This window comes from Gadus macrocephalus, chromosome 22, assembly GCF_031168955.1.
Source record: "Gadus macrocephalus chromosome 22, ASM3116895v1".
NCBI classification, from domain to species: domain Eukaryota; kingdom Metazoa; phylum Chordata; class Actinopteri; order Gadiformes; family Gadidae; genus Gadus; species Gadus macrocephalus.
Genome location: NC_082403.1, coordinates 6,131,050 through 6,154,987, shown reverse-complemented (window position 1 = coordinate 6,154,987; position 23,938 = coordinate 6,131,050). Strand labels below are relative to the sequence as shown.

The 23,938-nt window shown below is 46.5% G+C and overlaps 1 protein-coding gene across 1 annotated transcript in view; it reads left to right on the top strand.

Moving 5' to 3' along the window:
* LOC132451539 (CUB and sushi domain-containing protein 3-like) overlaps positions 1-23,938 on the top strand; it is a 243,589-nt gene that overhangs the window by 158,731 nt on the left and 60,920 nt on the right. The window contains exons 12-24 of the mRNA XM_060044079.1: positions 399-581; positions 2,261-2,587; positions 4,349-4,543; positions 6,244-6,382; positions 6,934-7,121; positions 7,387-7,575; positions 13,379-13,495; positions 15,086-15,301; positions 15,461-15,649; positions 17,436-17,536; positions 18,136-18,204; positions 18,613-18,769; positions 20,321-20,512. Coding sequence (XP_059900062.1) covers positions 399-581; positions 2,261-2,587; positions 4,349-4,543; positions 6,244-6,382; positions 6,934-7,121; positions 7,387-7,575; positions 13,379-13,495; positions 15,086-15,301; positions 15,461-15,649; positions 17,436-17,536; positions 18,136-18,204; positions 18,613-18,769; positions 20,321-20,512 — 2,262 coding nt within the window. The remainder of the gene's footprint in view (positions 1-398; positions 582-2,260; positions 2,588-4,348; positions 4,544-6,243; positions 6,383-6,933; positions 7,122-7,386; positions 7,576-13,378; positions 13,496-15,085; positions 15,302-15,460; positions 15,650-17,435; positions 17,537-18,135; positions 18,205-18,612; positions 18,770-20,320; positions 20,513-23,938) is intronic.

Here is a 23,938-nt window from a genome sequence, read left to right as displayed (position 1 = left end):
ATATATGTGTGTGGTTTGATCCGCTGACGTAGCGGTAAGCCGATAAAGTATATCTATTTCTGGGTTACTCCGGGTTACTGTGGGAACCAGGAAATACGTTGTGTTTCCCGTTTCGCCGGGACCCTAGATTACTTGTAATGAATCGCCCCCATGTGTTCCCATTACACCGGCGAGCCCAACCTCGCCAAGGCACATTCGACTTCTAGATGTAAGGTTCCTAAATCAGGGAAACATTGATTCTTAAAGTTAGACCGACTTTTTATTTACAGAGGCCCGGGCCAAAAACAGCTGAGTGGACGGGTTTCAGTGCCCCCTATATGAACACCCCCCCCTCCCCACCCCCTCCCCGACGTTGGTTTATTTATTTATTTGTTGTTTTTGTTTGTTCCCACCCACAGAAATAGACAAAGAGAGCTGTGGAGACCCCGGCACGCCTCTGTACGGCCTACGAGAGGGCGACAGCTTCCTCAACGGCGGCATCCTACGCTTCGAGTGCCAGTTTGGCTTCGAGCTGATTGGGGAGAAAACCATTTCCTGCCAGGACAACAACCAGTGGTCGGCCAACATCCCCATATGCATTTGTAAGCATGACGTCACTTCTCTCCACGTCCTGATCGGTTGCTTGGTAACTGTTGGTCAACGTCTTCCCTGGTATTTTAATGAACATCCATAACAAATAGTTCAAGTTCAATTGTTACGAATATTCCTTTCTGAACAATTCGCCCTACTCAATGTCTGTGTGTGGATAAAAAAATCTCCATGACTAATGTCATATCTGTGAGGGTAATTGCCACAGCATAGTTGTCATGAAAGTACCTATCCCTAAAATATAATTAATTCATCCCCACCCTGCTATATTTAGCTACCTTCGTATTCTTCAAGTCTTTGATGGAAATCGACACGGACTGGAAGATGTTGGAAACACAACAGAAATGACCGTTTTCCTCCGAGTTTTACACATCCACACCACCAGCACGCCGTGCTCCGGCATGTTCCAACACATTTGAAATGCCAGAACATGAATTTCCAGAGCCGGGCTGCACTCATGAATACTGATTCCCCCCCTCATCTCCCACCAAGAGGGGATGTAGAGTCCTCCAGATCTCTGTTGTCCCCCACACAGGGAACAGTTCATCTTTTTTTAAATCTGCCGCATTCAGAATGCTATTAGTCAAAGCTCTGACCTCCGTCTGAACGAGAGATTGGTCAGACTCCCCTTCCCGCTCCCTGAACATTAATACTATATAATATAATATTCTGCAGGCCAGCTGTAATGCATTGCAGCCAGCCAGTCCTTCCATGCTACCGTCCTCAGACTTTACTGGTTCTTTTCCACCATTAAAAAGACATACGGCTTCATTACAGTCCACAAAGGGACATATCTTATTTTTCATAAGCACACTTCTTCCGTGGGCAGGCTCCGGATGTTACACGGTCTTTTGAATCCTGGGTCGTCTCCAGCAATTTATAGATCCCTTTGAGATGGACTTTGATGAGAAGTTCAGCAGTCATACGTTAAGAAATAAGAGTGAGAGAACCAGGGAAATGAAAGTGGAATGAAACTATACCTATAGGCAACGGAGGGAATCATGACATTTGCTCATCGCTCTGGTGTCATTGTTTCCGGTTGCCATAGGTACTAAGCTGGAGTCATTATGCCCTGGGGGGTCTACTGACCGATGTAACTATGGTGATCCATATTTAACAGGAAGTCTCATTCTAGGTCACCCCTCCCTTTGCTTTATTGGCCCTTTTATTTTATCTTCCTTTCCTCTTCTCTGCATCTACTTATTTTATATGTGATTCCTTCTTCCCTGTCAATCAAACCGTCTATCCATATCTATCTATTTGTCTGTCCGTCTATTTTCTCCATACATGTATGCATCTGCTCATCTCTCGCCTTCCGTCAATCTCTCACTCTCCATCCATCGCTCCCTCTATAACCATCCATTTCCCTCTTTATCAATCCATCTCTCCTTCTCCATCCACCCATCCCTCCCTCTCTCTCTCTCGCTTCTCTCCATCCATCCATCTCTCCATCCATCCATCCATCCATCCATCCATCCATCCATCCATTTCCCTCTCTATTCATCCATCTCACCCTTTTTATCCATCCGTCTCCCTCTTGATCCATTCCTCTCTCCAACTTTATCCCTCCATCTTTCCCTCTCCATCTATCCATCCAACTCTGCTGCTATCCCTCCCCCCCTCTCCCTCCTCCCCCCTCCTCCCCCCTCTCCCCCCTCTCCCTCCCCTCCAGTCCCCTGCATGTCCAACTTCACGGCCCCCGCAGGGACGGTGCTGTCCCCGGACTACCCGGAGGGCTACGGGAACAACATGAACTGCATCTGGCTGATCCAGTCGGAGCCGGGCTCCCGGATCCACCTGGCCTTCAACGACTTTGACCTGGAGGCGCCGTACGACGCGCTCACCGTGAAGGACGGCGAGGGCGCCGAGGTGGCCGTCATCGGGCGCTTCTCGGGCGCCGAGAGCCCCACCCACCTGACCTCCAGCACCAACACCCTGCGGCTGGAGTTCCAGGCGGACCACTCCATGTCCGGGCGCGGGTTCAACATCACCTACATGTGTACGTATGGACCTGTCTGTCTGTCTGTCTGTCTGTTCAACATCACCTCCAGCTGTACGTATGGACCTGTCTGTCTGTCTGTCTGTTCAACATCACCTCCAGCTGTACGTATGGACCTGTCTGTCTGTTCAACATCAGCTCCAGCTGTACGTATGGACCTGTCTGTCTGTCTGTCTGTTCAACATCACCTCCAGCTGTACGTATGCACCTGTCTGTCTGTCTGTCTGTTCAACATCACCTCCAGCTGTACGTATGCACCTGTCCGTCTATCTGTCTGTCGTACATCACCTTCATGTATGCACCTGTCTGTCTGTCTGTTCAACATCACCTACATTTGTACGTATAGACCTGTCCGTCCGTCTGTCTGTTCAACATCATCTCCAGATGTACGTATGCACCTTTCCGACTGTCTGTCTGTCTGTCCAACATCACCTACAGCTGTACGTATGCACCTCTCTGTCGGTCCAACATCACCTACAGCTGTACATATGCACCTGTCTGTGTCTGTCTGTCTGTCTGTCTGTCTGTCTGTCTGTCTGTCTGTCTGTCTGTCTGTCTGTCTGTCTGTCTGTCTGTCTGTCTGTCTGTCTGTCTGTCTGTCTGTCCAACATCTCCTACATGTACGTATGCACCTGTCTGTCTGTCCAACATCACCTACAGCTGCCCGTATGAACCTGTCTGTCTGTCTGTCTGTCTGTCTGTCTGTCTGTCTGTCTGTCTGTCTGTCTGTCTGTCTGTCTGTCTGTCTGTCTGTCTGTCTGTCTGTCTCTCTGTCCAACATCACCTGCAGCTGTATGTATGAACCTGTCTGTCCATCCAACACTGCCTACAAATGTCCCTATGAACCTGTGTGTATGTTTGTCCGTCTCTCTGTCTGTAATATCCTTCTGTATTATACGTATGAATGTGAAGAGGTCTCTGGTGATATGAAGTGGCAGAGTTGAAATCTGTTGCATTGCTGCAAATCAAAATGTTTGGAGAACCTTAGAAGTTACCAAAAGTACTTTGACCAAAACCAGAGTATGTGTACCACATATCTCTGAATGACAAATAGCTTTCCCTATTTGATTGCTCTTTGAAACATTGACACATAAAGCCTTGAGAAAAAGAAAGGCATTTTTCTTGAAACATTAGTTTTGACGGAATATGACTGAAAAGCTTTTAATAGATCACTTTGCAAACCATGGGGACAATTCCTTAAACTGGTGATTCTGACAGGCCGTAATGGTAACGGCGGAACATGAAAAAGGTCACAGTTTTCTTGCTCATCTGACCACACCAAGGACAAAACACTGTTTTTGCATCCAATGATTGGCTAACAAGAGACCACAACACATTTTTACTGAATTGCACAACGATTTTGATCCATGACAACCTTGCTCCTATGGGTAATGAGTATCCATACACACAGGGAATAGATTTAGATTGTAGAGCTTCAGTGGATAGATCCGGAGTTTACAGAGTCCATTGTTGGAAGGAAGTCGATGGAGAGAATAAAGTAGATGGATCTTGAATATACGATCACACTGATTTGAGTGACGCACATTTAGACTCTTGAGATACCTTAGGAGCAGGTAGGGGCTACGGGAGTCCACCTCAAGGGTACCCCCGGGCGAAACGCACTGCGGACATCGAGCTATCCAGCCCGGAACCTTTCTCCTAGAACCCAAACCCCCCTAACCACTAGACAAGCCTGCTCCTCATCCTCCTCTTCCTCCTCTCCCTCCTCCCGCCGCCTCCTCCACGCTCCTCCTCCCACAGCCTTCGGCCACAACGAGTGCCCCGACCCGGGCATCCCCATCAACGCCCGGCGCTTTGGAGACAGCTTCCAGCTGGGCGGCTCGGTGTCGGTGGTGTGTGAGGACGGCTTCATCAAGACCCAGGGCGCCGAGACCATCACCTGCCAGCTGGACAAAGGGAAGGTGATGTGGAGCGGACCCATACCCAAGTGTGAAGGTGAGGAGGGGGGGGGGGGGGGGGCTCGGGGCAGGCTGAGTTTTTAACGTCGGAGTTGAGTTCAGAAATCGGGCGAGGTTGTTTTCGGTCTGAACCATGCACCAAGCGGATAGCGATCCCAAGTGACGTCGCTCTCCGTTGTTGAATTTAGAGCCGATATTTCTGGACGTTTTTTTTCTTAAAAGCTTTAATGACAATAATAATCTATAGACTTTCATCTTTTTTTTCATATTCATCCTAACATTTTGTTTTCTGTTGCTTTCTGGGGTCACACTGATTCCGCCAGCATATTTGACACTTTATAATCATTTTGCATCAATATAATTATTGTCGTGGCCTCGAAACTCAAATTATTAAATTACGGTTTAGAACGATTATTGTTATTCTCGTAACCTAGAAAATAATGTTTTTCAATAACCGTTCAGCAGCATTGTTGTTATTCTCGTGGCCTACAAAGAATATTGAACATGTCAATTTATCATCGTTAATGTTATGGTCGTGGCCTACAATCTAATATTATACAATTAACATTGAGTAACATTATTGTTATTGCCAAAGCCTAAGAACTAATGTAATATTACATAATTCTATGACCATGTAGCCTCGTTATTGATATCGTAGTGGCCTCGAGCCTTTTATAATGGACGAGGCTGAAGCCTACGACACTCTTTCTGTTCTAAACTTTAAGAACAGATATAATATCACATAACAAACTCGACAAACAGTAATACCTTACATCGTGCTTCAAATGGAAAGCAGAACCTTTCCAAGCAGCCCCTGCATGTGAACCTGCTCCCCGACCATCGCTTGGGAACCGCCAGGCCATGGGATGGAATAAGAGGGGGGTCATTTATTTAAATGACAGGCAAATCAATCTCTATCATTAGCGTTTGTAATCATAATTACTTGAGCTGGAACTTGCCAACCCCCCCGAGGGTGGCAGCTATTTCCTGTGAGCAAAGGCCGACCCCCGGAAAAATAAATGAATCGAGAACCCCTCATGAAATAATTAATATTACAAATATTAGTCGTCCTACTTACTAACAAATTGAAAACGAAATCCAAAGTATGAATCCGATATGTATGTTAATGCCCCCCGGTCCTGTATATTAATCGCTGTTATGAAAGCTAATTAGCTTCTGGGGCTGTGATTTTTCTTTCTTGGGTTGTATGTCATGGGGCCCAGATTGTTATGTGCACAGTGGGCAACATGCCCCATCCAAGATCAAACTTAAGATGTAGAGTGCTTTTCACTTAACAAAACGCATCTCCTTAAAAGTAAATGGCACTGTTGGAAAAAATGAAGAGTAACACAATCCTTTGTGTCTCTCTCTTTGTGTGTGTGTGTTTGTGTCTGTGTGTGCGTGTGTGTCTGTCTCTCTCACTCTCTCTCTCTCTCTCTCTCTCTCTCTCTCTCTCTCTCTCTCTCTCCCAATATGTCTCTCTCTCTCCATCACTCTCACTTACTATCTCCATCTCTCTCTCTCTCTCTCTCTCTCTCTCTCTCTCTCTCTTTCGCTCTCTCTCTCTCTCTCTCTCTCTCTCTCTCTCTCTCTCTCTCTCTCTCTCTCTCTCCCCCTCTCATCCCTCATATCTATCCCATTTGTCTGTCTATGTCTCTCTCTTTCTCCCCTCTCTCTTCACCTCTATGTCTCTCTCTCTCTCTCCCCTCCCTCTTTCCCTCTATGTCTCTCGCCCAGCACCATGTGGAGGCCACTACTCAGCTCCAAACGGGGTGATCCTGTCCCCTGGTTGGCCCGGCTACTATAAGGACTCCCTGAGCTGTGAATGGGTGATCGAGGCCGAGCCCGGACGCTCCATTAAGATCAACTTTGACAAGTAGGTTGTCCCGCCAGGACGTTAATACAGACAATCCTGGGCCAAGATTGCGCCCGGAATCCACCGCATTGCGTTTATAGCCAAATAAAAGGGAGATTTGTCCAGCCGCACATTTTTCCATTTCCGCTAATGTTTGTTTTTTGTGCGAATAATAATTGTGGCTTGGACTTGCCGGGCCTTTCTTACAACCCAAAATGATTTATGAAAGAAGCGTGTCAGCTGGCATCGAAGCAGTCACTGCTCCCAGTTATTTCCTTATTTTTTGGTCGTACTTGAATTCAGCTTTTGTCGGAATTCAAGCCTCATTCAATGTGAAAATGAGGTGAACTAAACGCAATGGGCTGGCGACGCGCTCTCCTCGGGCGTGAGCGCGAGAACAAATGGAAGCGAAGCAGGACTAAAACCCTGCGAAAATCACTTTCAACTGATAAGGAATGGGACTGGCTTGCTAGCGGTGTCGTTCTTAGTGTATCCGAACGCGTTTTACTCTTTGTTTGAATTGTTTTAAACACAACATTACCCCCGTAACCCTGGCCCCCGCCGCTTTTCAGGTTCCAGACAGAACTGGGTTATGACTTCCTGGAGATGCACGACGGGCCCAACCTGCTCTCTCCTCTGATTGGCTCCTTCAACGGCACCCAGGTGCCCCAGTTTCTGTTCAGCACCACCAACTTCCTGTACCTGCTGTTCACCACCGATAACAGCCGCTCAAACGTCGGATTCAAGATATTGTATGAGAGTAAGTCGACGCCAATGCAGTTATTGATTATCAATCGGGTTCATTGGTTGGTTTGAATAGTGTTTATATTGATGTTTTTATTGTATTTTGTTCTAAAAAATGCATGAACATTTTAGCATATTAATTGTTTTTGACAAGCAAAGTATTTTATACTAATTATAATAAAAAAGTCTCTTCAAAAAACTAAACTTAATCATTTTAAAACACACTTATGACACAACTTGATGTCAACCGTTGTATTTATTTTGTCCTTCTTTCTTCTCAGGCGTCACGGTGGACAGCTACTCGTGCCTGGACCCCGGCATCCCGGTCAACGGTATCCGGTACGGACAGGACTTCTCCATCGGCTCCACGGTGTCGTTCGGCTGCGACCCGGGGTACAGGCTGAGCCACGAGGAGCCCCTGGTCTGTGAGAAGAACCACTGGTGGAGCCACGCCCTGCCCACCTGTGACGGTACGTAGCCTCATCAGCCAATCAGTGATCAGGAAAATAATAACATCTGAATATGCATCCAGTGCTCTCTGTGAGAGCCGGAGGGTGGTGTGGGAGATGTCAGAGTTGGGGAAAATGTTTGCTTCAAATTGAAATAACTGCTGGAAAAGATGAATATCTGATATGATGGGATTTTTATCGACTGGAATGAGACAACTAGTGAGTGGTACGAAACGTTTTCTCAAAAGTATTTATTAAAAAACGTTACTAATTATGCTTGAGTTGATACTGTCCCTTGAATGTATTTGAATTGATTCATGTAATGAGTATCTACAGCCAAGACATACAATCATGTATGCGCACCTGTGCATTTGTGTTTGAGCATGCGTCTGTGTCAGTGTATGTGCATCTGTGTGTGTGGGTATGTATCTGTGTGTGTGTGTGTGTGTGTGTTTGCATACATATGTCTTATATATATGGTGGGTGTGTGTACACATGTAAATTATATATACATGCTATGCTATGTGTGGTGTCTGTATTGGTGTGATTGTGTGTGTGTTTGTACGTGCATCCTATATGGTGGGTGTGTGTGCGATGTGTGTCAATATTTAAATAATATGGTATGTGTGGTGTGTGTGTGGGGTTACTACATCATATATATTTGGTGTGTGTGTGTGTGTTTGTGTGCTACTGGGGGCAGGTGTAATCCACAAGGGGCTGTCACGCAGCCTCCATTTGAGCCAACAGGAAACACACAGAGGTCTGAGATGGGCGACAGAGTGTGTGGTGGCTGTCACACACTGTTTCTGTCTCTCTCTCTCTCTCTCTCTCTCTCTCTCTCTCTCTCTCTCTCTCCCCCCCTCGTTCTTTCTCTATAGGTGTATGTCTATCTCCCTCGCTCTGTCTCAAGTCCCAAACTCTAATCATTTGTACAGGCTAGTGTTGGGTTTAAATACACCTCTATAGATGTAGCTATGGACAGACTGCTTTGTTCTGAGTGTGTCACACTTACACACACACACACACGCACACGCACGCACACACGCGCGCGCGCACACACACACAAACCGTGAGGTCAGCTCTGGCAGAAGGGGGTGATTTGAAGCAAGGATTGGATATAAATGCATCCGTTTCCACCTCTGTTGTGTGTGTGTGTGTGTGTGTGTATCTACCGCTGTGAGTCATAACCCCTTAGAGGGGGATCCAATGAGTGGTATCAGGAGACCTGTGGTCTCTCTCACTCTCTCTCTCTCCCCCCTCCCTCCCTTTAGACAGGGATGACCTTCCGCAATCTTTTCCCCATCAGGGTGCAAACTGGACATAGAAGGGAACAAATGCACATGCTGCTTTTTCTTCAGGCCCTGAGTCTATTTCCCCCCCCGCTGTCGGCTCACGTTCAGTGAATCACATGGGTCGTTGTGTTGGGGCAGCTATCAAGGCGCCTGATTTACTCTGATGCAGAAGAGGAGAAAGGAGGAGAAACCTGATAGCCATCTTTGGCTGCAGATTGCACCGTTACCCCGTTACATTCATCTGGCGAGGGGAGAGATGTGTCAGCCCGCTAGCCAAGGAAAATGCAGATGTTTCTTGTGATTCGCCGACCAGGAAAGACCCGTGTTGTTTCATTAAGCAAACAGCGTCAGGAGGAAGACATGAGGGTTTTAGTCTGGTTGTTAATTTTGTGATTATTCGTTATTTGATATAAGACGTGGAACTAGAATCATTATCCACGGTTACCAGTGATGAATAGGATTCCAGTACCCTGTACTTGAGGATTTATTGTGAAATGTACTAGATATAGATATACACATCGTGATTTTTTAATACATTATGTATAAATAGTGAATACACCAGCATCTAGCCAAAAAAAGATTCCTGGTAACCCAGCACTTTAAATATTTAAGGGCGTGTGTGTGTGTGTGTGTGTGTGTGTGTGTGTGTGTGTGTGTGTGTGTGTGTGTGTGTGTGTGTGTGTGTGTGTGTGTGTGTGTGTGTGTGTGTGTGTGTGTGTGTGTCAGTAAATATGGGTGCTTGGATTTGACAGCTTTTTCTTGCTGATGTTTTTATTTGTGACTGTGGCTCTGCCTGTCTGCATGGCAAGCATGCATAAATGAATACTAGTTGATGGTGTGTGTGTGTGTGTGTGCGTGTGCGTTAAATGCATGCAGTTGTGCAGAAGTTTGATTTAAGAACTCTTCCCTGGGATTCGAATGCATATCAACCATTGTTCCGAGATCAGCATGCTATTTGCGCTGTGTTAGCACGTTTGCATTTGTGTTTCTGACATAGGCGGGTAAAAAAATGAAGGTATGCACGTGCATATCCTTGTGCATTATAGAGAGCCTTTTCTCTGCTGTGAATCAAGGAAGAGCTGCTAACAGGCATAATATTCAGAAATACGCAACAATTGCCCTATTTGGTTGCAGAGCTGGTATTGTAGGGTTTAGACCAGGGGTCTCAAACTCGCGGCCCGGGGGTCAATTGAGGCCCGCGGGATGATATTTTGTGTCCCTTGCCACGCTTTTTTATCACTTGTGATAAGCGGCCCTCAGGTAAGTTGAGTTTGAGACCCCTGGTTTAGACTGTGGTATGAGCCTTAATAGTATTTGAAGATGTTTAGTTGTCCCAGGCAACTCTTTCCAAAACAGTGTTTCAGTGAATGACACTCCAAACTCTGGGCTGTTATATAATTATAATATATTTTATTTATTGCAACCATTCTAAAGTGCATTTAAACTCTTATCGAGGTTCCGTCAAAACACACACCCCTCTTAAATCTTTCCTAATTTGCCTTCATTCATTCCAATCCCTGCAGTATTCCTGTCTTGTAATAGATGGACAATATTGTGACGCAACATCGAAGGCCTTGAACAAATAACAACGTTGAGATTATCCCCATAGCCTTTCATGCATCATCAGCGATGATTAGTTCTTTGCAACAACACATTTGCTACCGCCAGAACTATGGAGGTACAGAGAAATTAGGTCCCTGTACCGTGGTAGGACAAAGATAGCTTTGCAAACCCAGCCTCAATCCTGCAAACTCACGTCCGGTTTTCCCTCGAAATATTTTGTCCGATACCGGCCCGACACAACACGGGCAGCTGGGCTCCGAACGACATTGGGTGCAGACGACGACGGCGCCGGGAAGGGCTGTTTAGGAGAAGTTTGGACTCAAATGAAAATGGTAGCAGTAACGTCCGCTAATGGTGTTTACTTTGGGAGTGCGACGCCCGTATAGATCATCCAGATGGCGGCATGCGACTGGCTGAAGTACATTCAAACGGGCGCAAAGTAAGGTTGACGGACGGCGCCTGTCCACCAATAAAAACGCCCACGGCGGACTCTCCGGCCTTAATGGGCGAAGCGAGTGCGCTGCGGCCGTGTGAGGCTAGGTCGATGCGGCATTCAGCACCATCACAAACAAATAAGTAACTAAGTGTTTTTGGATTGGTGTTTGAGAGGGGGAGCGTGCTTCTGCTCGCCGCCCATGCATCTGTGTTTGGAGGAACATTTCCGGGGGGGGGGGGGGGGGGGGGGGGGTGGCGGCAGGTGAAGTTAACTTTTCAGCAGAGGCGGCGGGCGGATCTCTTTATAAGGCAGTTGACCGGTCACCTCGCCGGGGCCTTGGTCAACACGGTGACTGATGCGGGATAAGAGACGGCACTCTCTCACCGGGAGAGCGAAGGACGGGGGGTCAGAGTAGGCTAAAGAAGAAGAGGAGGAGGAGGAGAACAGTCATTTAGAAATCTGTCTGACTCACTGGTCACCGAGGAGAGTTCCAGCAGCTTAAACATCCATTTCACTTCTCATGCCGTCGGATTTCATACCCTTTCTTGGGGGTGCAAATACTAGATAAATTCTGTCCGCTGTGTTCATTTGAAACCAGTAAGACATTTCCTTCTATTTTTGGTATTTGAGGTTGATCTCGCTTTTTACTCTTTAGTCAGTTGGTTTGGATACTTTTCTCCGAAGTGACTAATTGTGAGTTCAGATAAAAAGGTTATATCAAGGGAGTGGTTAGACTTCTTGCTCAAGACTAAACTTTATAAATCTTTCATCTGGGTGTCCAAAACCCTAGGAAGATTTGGGCAGGCCCAAGTCTTTGTAAAAAAGTAAAAAATAAATAAATAAATATTATATCATTGAATTACAAAAATGTATAAATTAGTTATGAAGAGGCCCACTGCTGTTTTATCTTAATTGTATAACCTATCACTCAATTTCGGGAGTAATCTTTCTTTCCATACCGTCATACCTTCCTGACACTTCACTTTTACAGTATATGAGGGTATTTATGTAAAATAAAAATAAAATAGACCTTCAAATTGGATCTGATAGTGATAGTCATTGTGTCATCTATGTCATTATCTAGCCTAAACTGATGTGTGTCTTATATACAATAAAAAAAATACTTTGATGAGCCTTGCTTGGTTAAATACCTATGGCCCATATAATAGATAGGACATAAGCGACCTTCTTCCACAGAATCTTTAATCATAGAAAGAGGAGCATCGTACGCGATAGAATCATACCTTGGGTATGTATGAATACCCTGGTATACCCTGATACCAGGTTAGCGCCCAAGCCTACACCCTAGCTGCCACAGCCTCCTGCTCCATTTTGTTTTCTTCTCCGTAGAAAGTATACAAGGGTCCGTGAGTGTCACACAGTCAGAGCTCGTGTGCACGTGTGTGTGTGTGTGCGTTTACCAGCAGCACAGCCGTCGGATCGTTTCCCCGATATCGCCTGGAAGTCTTTAAGAGCGCTTGTGCTGGTCGTCACGCCAGCTGGGTCAGCGTGACCCTCAGGGCTGCACGGCTGCTTGTTAAGACAGCACTCCCCCCCCTGCAGAAAGTCACAAGGATCCCTTATCCCCCAAAACACAGACACCAATATACAAATCCAAAGTCATGTGGAAGAGAAGTTGTCGTTGTGTGTGTACGGACCAAACAATTAGAGAACACAATTGGAGCATTGCATTTTATTCGCTTTTAATTTGCATTGATCAAAGTGTCTTCGAAAAGCGCCGTAGAAATGAAGTGTTAAATGTATTACTATGCAATTGTTTTTTTGAACAACAACACGCACAAATTACTTTGAAAGTATGACTCCAAGATTACTTTTTTCTTGGCCGATCTCTGATTGACTATGCCAAGGTTTTTAAATATGCACTTCAGCTCGTTCTGTCCTAAAAACGTTGTTGTGAATTAAAGGACATTTCCCCTCCAGGAAATGAGTTCTGATGTATTTTGATGAAGAGAAAGGGAGCTGGGAAATGACCGGAGGCTCGGTGTGTGCTGCCTAGCGGATATTGGATATTAGTCTCCTGCTTTCTGTATTGTCCTGCATGTCAGGAGACCGCAGAGTTTAATTACGAGAGGTGATTAATGAACTCTTTGGCTTTTACTTGACAACGTTCACATTTGAAACCACTGAAAGCTGGAAACTGAGAACGCTGAAAACAAAAGATGTGGCAGACTAAACCCCGCTTGGTTGTAAGTTGTTGGCACTTGAAAGACTGAAAGTCTGTTTTCTTTGTGTGAATATCCCTGGATAGGTACCACCATCCAAAAGGACATGTCTATGTGATGGCTGTTTGCTTGTGCCTGCATGTGTTTGTGCTTGTGTGTTTGAGTGTGAACTTGTGTTTGTGTGTCTGTATAAACACCTACACAAATACATCCTCCCCCCCGCTGTCTCTGTGTACAGGCACATTCCAGGCTGTTTGGCCCGCTATCCCCCTGTGCTCACTCTCTCTGTCTCCCCCTCCTTGTCTGTCTCTATCTCCCACCTCCACCACCCCTCCCTGCCCACACCGCAGCTCTCTGTGGCGGGGATGTGAGGGGCCCCTGGGGCACCATCCTTAGTCCCGGATACCCAGACAGCTACCCTTCATCACTCAACTGCACCTGGACCGTGGAAGTCAGCCATGGGAAAGGTAAGACGCCTCTCCGCCGCAACCCCTCCACACGCACACAAACACACACACGCATGCACACGCAAACATAAGCGCACACACACTCACACATACCTTCCACCCGACCCGCCGGCTGCCAGACGGCCGGCTGCAGTCTGAGCCAGGCTTGTTAAGGCGAGACCAGGGGAGGGGAGGGAGGGAGAGGGAGGGAGGGAGGGATGGACGGTGGGAGGGATGGAGAGGTGCAGGCCGCTATAACACCGACACACGGATGTGCTGGACGTACCATGATGGAGGGAGAGAGGAATGAACAAAGGAAGGGCATTGAAGAGCATTATCAACGGATAAATATATAGATATACATAAACAGATATACAACAAACATCGAGTGGACTGGTGTGAGGAGGATAACCTCAAGCTGAACGTCGACCAGACCAAGACGCTTATAGTGGACTTCAGCAGGAAACAGCAGAGGAGCTTCCAACCTCTCCGCATGAGGAGGGTGGTCCGCTCAGCTGAGGGAACCATCAGGGCCAGCCTCCCCAACAACAGGCTGTTTACCCTGCTTCCTTCAGGGAGACGCTACCGTCTGCTGAGGGTCAACACAGAGAGGATGAGGACGAGTTTCTCTCCCCAGGCCAACAGACTGTTAAACCAGACTGACAATGTCACTTAGCCCACCATGCAGTGACCAACCAATCATTATTATAATCTTGCACTTTAGATGCAAGATTATAATAATTGAATTACAGCCGGACTGGTACATAAGAATTTCACTACGCATTGCCCTGTACAATTGTGTATGTGACAAATAAATATAACTAACTGACTAACTAAACATTCTTATGAAGATACACATTTGGAGGTGTGTATCATGCTGTAGGTACTCACTATAGACACGTAACCACATACATATGTCGATTATTAGAGTGCCAGATATAGATTCTGGGATAAATTGGCGTTCATGTGTTCATAATCAGATCAATTCCTCATGATGTGCCCTGTAGTGGATTAATGGCTGCATGCTATACGTGCCTCATGGAGAAGCATGTCCCGTTGTTCAGCCCAGCACGCTGCCAAACGACATGTACTGGAATTGGTACGGGGCCCACGTCTTCCAAGTCATGTACACTGTGATGATATTAAATGTGTATGAATATTGTACGCTCACCAGTTTATGTATAGCCACGTGATTTAGTTTTGTTCTGTCCTTAACATTCGCATCTCTCTCTCTCTCTCTCTCTCTCTCTCTCTCTCTCTCTCTCTCTCTCTCTCTCTCTCTCTCTCTCTCTCTCTCTCTCTCTCTCTCTCTCTCTCTCTCTCTCTCTCTCTCTGTCATTTACTTTATTTTTCATCTTAAATCATAAACCTCCATTTCTATCTTTCTTTCACTCTTGCTTTCTTTTACTTTCTCTCTCTCTCTCTCTCTCTCTCTTCCTCTCTCTCTCTCTCTCTCTCTCTCTCTCTCTCTCTCTCTCTCTCTCTCTCTCTCTCTCTCTCTCTCCTCTCTCTCTCTCTCTCTCTCTCTCTCTCTCTCTCTCTCTCTCTCTCTCTCTATATATATGTCTCTTTATCAAACTAACACACCATGAACCCCTCCCTCTCCACCAGGGGTCCAGTTCCAGTTCCAGACTTTCCATCTGGAGGACCAGCACGACTACCTCCTGGTCACGGAGAACGGCAGCTTCCTGAAACCTCTGGCTCGCCTCACCGGCAACGAGTTGCCTAGCAACATCAACGCCGGTCTCTATGGCAACTTCAAAGCCCAGCTGCGATTCGTCTCAGACTTCTCCATTTCTTATGAAGGGTTCAACATAACTTTCTCGGGTAACTGGCCTTGCTATAGATATATATGGAAAATAACGTGGGGTTTTAGGGGGGTCGGTCGATTATGTAAACGCATACGATGCTTTCATACACTGTTATTGTTCAGAAGCCGGCCCAAAAGTGCGCAGAAGTGTTTCACGGGCCGCTGTTTTTGTACAGAATACACGCTGGAGCCGTGCGAGGATCCCGGGCAACCTCAGTTCGGGCGGAGGAACGGCTACAGCTTCGGCGTCGGTGACACGCTGAGTTTCTCCTGCAATATGGGCTACCGCCTGGAGGGGGCGCCAGAGCTGGTCTGCCTGGGAGGGGGCCGCAGGATGTGGAGCACGCCGCTGCCTCGATGTGTCGGTACGTAGCAACGGAGGGCTCTTAGCATGACGGCTAACGATTTTTATGTTGTTATTTCTAGGGACTAGCTTTAACTGGTTGTTGTTTTTTATACCTGAAAAGGAAACCATGGAAACTGTGTTGAAGCCTTCGTAATGAATAGTTTTCCGTGTACAACGAGTGGGTGATGTATTGGCCATTGAGTCATTGCATTAAAGAAGAATACAAATAAATAGTATCCATCCCTATTTAATTCTAACCAAAGTGTTCTGCTGACATTCTGTTCAAAAACAAATTCCCCACCAAAAGATAAAGTCGGCAGCATCACTTTACTCAATGGGGCCAACTCCCCTACCACCACCACCACCCCCACCACCATCACCACCACCACCACCGGCCCTTGGCCCCTTATCCCTCACCCATCCCACCTCCACCGTGTGTGCCGCTTCCAGGGATGTGTCGAGGGGGTGCAGAAGGGGGCTCTCAGTCCCTTTCATCCCGGCACATGTACATTTGTGTATTCACTGAATTTTTTTTGAAGGAGGATCACCGGTTGTGGACCGAACCCGCTGCTTGTTCCTCGTCTGAAGATCAAACATGTTTTTTTTATCCTCTCTTAAGGGGGTTCAAGAGGGGAACCTGGCGATGCAGTTGTTGGTGGAGAAACTTTTATGCGAAGGCGATCAAACGCATACGTCAATGGCTCTGGCCTTCTTCTTCTAACGCCGCTACACACCCCCTTCTTGCGTCATCGTCGTCATCATCATCATCATCAGCCACCTTATTAGAAGGAAAACAAGCATCTTCTTGGTACGGTTGCCAACGGCAATGAGAGGGAACGGGCGAGAAAGCAGAGAATAGGAGATTTACAGGTATACTCAAACGATATAGTGCCAAGATGACTCCGATAGATGGAGGAGAGATGGAAACAAGAGCGAAAAAAGTAGAGAGAGAGAGAGACAAAAAGCGAGAGACTGACAGTCAGAGAGTGTTTGCGGGCGAGAGGAAGAGTGAGACTCAAGGTGAGGAGGTCAAGCTAAGAAGGGATAACAAATGATAAGGAGAGAGCGAGAGCGAAGGAGAGGGAGGTTGCATGAGAGAGAGAGAGAGAGGTAGAGGGTGGGGAGGTAATTTTCTAAATGGAAACTGTGGGAGAGTGATCTATCGATGGCATCGCAGCTTCAACATCACTATTACACCAACAGAACAGTGGGCGAGAGGCATGAGATACAGGGAGAGAGAGAGACTGATGCAGTAGAAGTGGGCTACAGATGATGGCAGAGATTGAATGAATGGATTGAGAAAGTTGCGAAAATATTGTTTTATCGCGTTCGAGTGGGCTCTTGGACATTTCTTTGGGGAAATAGGTAACATCTGATATACATCTAATTTCCCAAGCTAACCTGTCTAAGGATCTGCATGCGTTTTCACAAAAAAAATAGTATATTTCTCTTTTTTTTTTTTACTTTGTTTAGTTTAAACATGGATTTCTCCTTTTGTGCTTCTATTACTACGAGTATTTCTTCTTCTCATCATCATCAGCACCATCATCACCATTGTCACCATTGTCATAGTCCTCTCTATAACCATAGTACTTTAGTTTAGTGCCGTATCGAAAACGACTGCAACACAACTTTTCCTTCGATCAAAGCAGTAAAAAACCACAGCCATTTGTCCTCCGGGCTCGGACTTTAATTCGTGGCGTGGAGCAGTTTGAGGTCTGCGTAATCCCCAGCAAAACGAATGAGGTCGGGGAACACAAAAACAAACTCTTGCAACACCTGTGTCTCTGTGTCTCCCTCCCCAGCCGAGTGCGGTTCCTCTGTGTCCAACAACGAAGGGATCCTCCTGTCTCCCAACTACCCCATGAACTACGACAACAACCATGAGTGTATCTACAGCATTCAGGTAATCAATCACCTTTAACCTCCGCCCCCGGAAAAAGAGGAAGTCAGTAACGTGTAGCATTTCACCCAGCTAGTAGCTTACGATTACCAAGACATGTCTGATTTCAACTCCAAACGATATTGCTTTCAATGATGTTATCAATAAAATCACATCGATAACTGATGAAATACTCTTCAAATGATAACGCACGGCCACCGTTGTGTACCTGTCTCCTTGTTAACAAGAATCGGACTAACGACACGGCCTTAGCCCCTCCCACACAGCCGGGCTATGCCAGGTCACGTGACGCATCCTTTTGTCACGCGGTTGCACAGCAACCCAATCTGCCCAGTCTGTCCTACGTCAGACAGAAGATTCTTATTGAGCTTTCCAAACTGTCTCCAAACTGCTCTCTGGATGGGCTCAATCTGGCACTCTGCGACTGTAATTGCGGGTCTCTCCGACATACTGTGTAAAGTTGACACTTGCTAAATGTGTGTGTGCCTGCAGAAATGCTCAGCCCATTAGGTCGAGGGTTGATGCCGACGGAGTCGAAGTGTTGTGTCTGTAACCTTTATAAGCTCTGATTTGGTTTTTGTATTGTCATTGACTGGTTTCAGGTGCAGGCTGGAAAGGGTATAAACATTTCTGCTAGAACCTTCCATCTCTCCCCGGGGGACCTGCTCAAGGTGCTTGCATACAAACACACAAACATACACACACGCACACACACAAACAACCACACACACATACACACACACACACATACACACACACCTGCTGGCAAACATGCATGAATACATAGAAACACACAGATGAACCCGCCAAGACACTCACACGCTGTCATCCATGTATGCATGCAAAAACACACTCACAAGAACACAAATGACCACCCTACACTCACGCAAACACACATATGCGTTCATCCAAACAAACACGCACACACGCATGTATATACGGACACACAAACTTATCTAATCTTAACAAAACGTTAGCACCAACTTTGTTAGCTCCTACCCCCCCAGCGTATCAACACGATGAGCGGAGGGCAGATCCACCACGACACGCACTAACACCGTGAACCTCCTCCCGTGCAGATCTACGACGGCAGGGACAACACCGCCCACGTCCTGGGGGCCTTCACCGGCACCTCCATGCTGGGCCTGACTCTGATCTCCACCTCCAACCACATCTGGCTGGAGTTCTACACCGACCCGGAGAACAACGGGGAGGGCTTCAAACTGGTCTACTCCAGTATGTACCCCCCCCCCCCCCCCCCTCCTCCTCCCTCCTCTGTCACCCTTCACCACCGCTGTTTGCGGTCCAGTCATCCAGCTCCCACTTTTATCCTGAGTACTGTGCGTTGCTCTGAGCCTAAGGTACATGACATTAAGCAGCAGGGCTTGGGCATCCAGCCCAGGGATGGCTTGAGGTTCGACTGCAGATATTGCTGTTGGAACCCGCCACGTTTCGACCAGGGAGGGGTGGAACACACCTAGCCACTAGATTATCGTCCTCCTACTCTCCTCTTTTGTATGCATACTATATATAGGAGGGGCTTTGCCTTAGTAGTTGAGTGTATTTATTTGTGCCGGTGAACACTGCTTTATTGCAGCGAGGGTACGGTCAAGGTATGGGCCGTGAATTTGTTTTTATTAACAAAGTAATTTGTTAAATCGCATTTTAATTAACTTATCATTTGAACGAACGCTCTGCACTTTGAAGACGGTGGGTTGACGATGCGGCCTCCACTATCTGCTCGTGAATCAAGCACTTTAGCTCGCAAACAAGATGGCTCTGGCGCACTGTAATGAAGAGGGAGTTGAGAACAATATAGCTGTGGTGCTGTTGTTTGTTTGAGGAATTAAACAGTGAGAAAAGCGTTTAGGAATCTCTACTGCTGTAGTTTAATGTGTACCGCAGCCTTCAATTTACATGCTGTGTTTTGTTTAACAGAAAAATCTGCAATCGCTCAATGAGCAGTCGTAAGGATTAGTGAAGACTCAGATCAAATGATAATTCAAAGTCAAATAATTTAACTCTTAATTCGGTTGACGACCAACCACTGTGGCCTCTGAAACACACATGCACGCACACACATACACACGGACGCACACGCAACACGCATGCACACACACTCCTACAGTACTGTTTCGGGATGCTCCAAGATACTAAGAAGCTATTCTGTGTTTGAATGAATTAACAAAAAATCCTCCCACACACACACACACACACCCACACACAGCCACAACACTACACGGACAAACAACAAACAATACACATCACCATGGACAGGAACTACTAATGACTATGGAAGCTGACATTTAATACTATCTGGTGTTTATGCTTGGCTGCTAAGGTTATTGGCGGCCATGGGGCCTGTTTGAGTGGTGTTTGGGTCGGCTGATAATCCAGATATGATCTCCTGGCCGTTTGTAAGCAGAACATTGAACTCTCCCCCGCACAATGAAGTATCCCCTCATTAAAAGTATATTTAAAAACAAGTAAATTAAGCAGAACTTTTAAGTTTCAGAGGTTTTTTGTTTTTCCTGCGGCTTCCAGAAGATGCTTCACGTACTCCTGCTTTTTTGTCCGTTCTGTCTCTCTCCCCCCTCTTGGCATTCCTTGCCTTCTATCTCTCTCGCCCTCTCTCTTTCTCTCTCTCTCTCCCCTATTCTCTCTCCTACTCTCAATTTATCTGCCTCCATCTTCCCCTCTCTCCCTTTCCATCCCCTCTCTCCCCCCTCCTCCCTCCCCTAACTCTCTCTAAATACATATCTCCCCCTCCCCTCTCTCTCTCTCCAGGTTTCGAGCTGTCCCACTGCGAGGACCCCGGGGTGCCCCAGTTTGGCTTCAAGGTGAGCGACCAGGGCCACTTCTCGGGCAGCAGCATCACCTACCGCTGCCAGCCGGGCTACACCCTGCACGGAGCCACCACCCTCAAGTGCATGACCGGGGAGCGGCGCGCCTGGGACAACCCCCTGCCGTCCTGCATTGGTGGGTACAACGTTCTCTCTCCCCTGGGGCAGCGGTGGGCTGGGAGGGAGGACGGTGGAGCCAGGCCGGAGGCTGGCGTCCACTCTCTCTTTATGGAGGGTTTGGACACGGTTGGATACAGTGCATGGGCACCATGTGCAGATGGACGTGTTCACGTTGTCACCGGTGGAGTCGACCTGTTGCGTCATTCTTGGAAACGACGAAATACAAAAACAATGGTCTTATATTGTGGTTGTATTATGATAAAATATGCACTGCTGTTCAAAAGTTTGGGGTCACCCAGACAATTTCCTGTTTTCCATGAAAACTCACGCTTTTATTCAACAGTTTTTTAAGCTGTGCTAACATAAATGCGCAAGGGTCTTCGAAACATCAATTAGCCTTTTAACACGATTAGCCAAACGATGTACCATCAGAACACAGGAGTGATGGTTGCTGGAAATGGGCCTCGGTACACCTATGTGGATATTCCATAAAAAACCTGCCGTTTCCAGCTAGAATTTTCATTTACCACAACAATGTCTAGACTGTATTTCTGATTAATTTAATGTATCTTCATGGAAAAAAACAGTGCTTTACTTAAAAAAAGAAGGACATTTCTAAGTGACACCAAACTTTTGAACGGTAGTGTATACACACAAAAAAATGAGCTGGCAGGCTTTTGGAAATGTCTTATAAGTGGAAGAACGTGGGAGGAAGATCAAAGGTCTCCGCGGTTTGAGTTGTTTGTGAGTTTGCCGATGGTGGAACCACTTTGGGGCTGCGTATAGACGAGGCGAATACTTAATAGCGCGTAGCGACCTGCAGAGTCGCTGACACCAGTACACACATTCCTACAGACAAATACATCAATGCATACATACGTATATGTAGACACACTCGCACACACACACACACACACACACACACACACACACACACACACACACACACACACACACACACACACACACACACACACACACACACACACACGCTGTCAGTCAGGGTCTCATGAACCCATGCTGGGCGTCACTCAGCGAGGCCACGGCTGTGACAGTGACGGGTCTATCTGTTCTCCCTCTTTAGCAGCACTGGAGTGAGTCACAGAGCAACCTACACGCGCTGACTCACAATGTCAACACAGGCCTATTTATTCTCAGGTTTTGGATTGTTGTGTTCCTCAGGTTTCGCTGTCTGCGTCAACAGACCCCAGTACTTTGCCACTGTCGTGCAGTCAGACACAACGTGTTTTAAAAAAAACGATAGGTAGACGGGGAACTTGGCAACACGCTCAATAATACTTTCAACGTGTGTATTTAAATTAAGAAATCACTTACTGGGGGCGGTTGGGTCCTGAACAAATGTTGACCTTATTCAGGGATCAGCCATCTTGGTTCTTAAAGGTCCCCTATTATACCACCAGGTGTGCGTGTGATTAGCCATTTCAAGCTCCTTTGAGAATCTGCCTCTTCCTGTGTTTTAGTGACATCACAAGTGGGCGTGTCCACGTAGATGGGTGCTGGATAGATCAGTCTGCAAGCCTACCCAGTGGACTGTAGCAAACGTTGCTCATCTATCTGTCATACAACAAGTGGACATGCCCACTTGTGATGTCAGAAGAGGCAGATTTTCATAAACGGCTTGTAATGGTGAATCACACTCACACCTGGGGGTATATATTATGGGACTTTTAATGCTAACCGGGTAGGGATAACAAAACGTGATTTCTGTTCATCAATACATCTATAGTCCAGTATCCAAGTATATTTAAAATATATGTACTGTATTTCTAGTATTTATGTCTGTCTAGCTCCCACTACTATCTGTCTGCTCTAGCTTACTCTAGTCAAGCTTGTTTGTCTCTAGTATATGTAGCCTATGTTACATATAAACTAGTATTTATGCCTGTCTAACATCTGATCCAGTATGTCTACGTTCTATGTCGAGCTAGTATCTACATATTTCTGTTGTATCCATGGAAAGTATCTCTCCTGATATCTATGTCCGTCTAGCGAGAGCAAGACAGGGCCTACGAGGTTGGCTTGTGCTAGCCTCATAAGGGTTGGTTTCATTTATTCAACGTTTTTCCACCTGTGTTCATTTAAAGGGAGATGGGAAAGTACGATCGAATGCGTTCTATATATATATAGCTCATATTTTTTCCAGGGGGGAATGAAGGTTTAAATCGATGCTGGCAGCCATATCCTCTAATTAAAACCACCCAACGTCAGGGTGGAAGAGTTCAATTAAAATGGCCACTCTGCATTTGTGTCCCCCTCCATTTTTAAGCTCCGCCTCCTCTGACCTTTTAAAAAAAACATATACTTCAGATCCAGGCTAATAATTCTCGCCACACGGCATCAATAATGAATCAGTCATAAAGCCGTGGGCGTTGATATCTGGCGACTTTATATTTAAGAAACGACAGTTGGGTCGACCCGGGCTCACCCCCGGTCTTAATATCGTCTCACCTCATATTATTCCCCGCTTCCTAACTTCCTTTACCGTTGCCTCGCTCCTTCCCTCCCCCCTACCTCTGCTCGGTTTAAATATTCATCCAGTTGCAACGCACAGTTTTTGACAGTAGCAGAGTTATGGTTGCAGGGCGAAGATAGAGCGAGGTTGAGAGAGAGGTTGTGAGAGAGAGAGGTAGAGAGAGAGAGGTAGAGAGAGAGAGAGAGAGGGAGAGAGGGAGAGAGAGAGAGGGGGAGGGAGAGAGAGCGAGAGAGAGGGGGAGGGAGAGGGAGAGAGACGAGGAAGTGTGAGAATGCGTGAAATGAAAATATAGATAGAGTGGGAAAAGTGCAATTTTTGCCTTTTCCATAATGGATGACGATTCTTTAAGTGGGACGACGGTCGCATATTTTCCTCTATTTTCGTTTCTTACTTTTGTCTTGTCACCTCTTCTGAGGTTCTCTTTGTCTTTGTCCTCATCTTTCTTCCTCATCTGATATTGCGTAATTATTCTGTGTCAAAGATAGACAGAAAGACTGATAGAGACTGAGTGAGAAGTGTGTGTGTGCTTGGTAAGTGAAAAGCAAACGCGCTTGCATTTGGGATCTAAATGTTTTACCCTGTGACACAAAGAGATTTGTCCTCATTAAACTTCCACTATGGTGCTTGCTTAATCACTGCTCATTGGCTGTTGTGGTTCATCGAGTGGATTTCATTGGCTTCATAAACAAGACTGCTGATAGATCATTGGTTGACCTGTCATAAAGGACAGGCCAACCGACACGCACGCACACACACACACGCACACACACACACACAGACACACACACAGACACACACACACACACACAGGTAATTGAATGGAAGGAAAATAAATGAGTTTGGTTCATCTTTATTAGCGTGCATAACACTATGCGTGTGTGTGTGTGTGTGTGTGTGTGTGTGTGTGTGTGTGTGTGTGTGCGCTCCTGTGTGTGTGTGTGTGTGTGT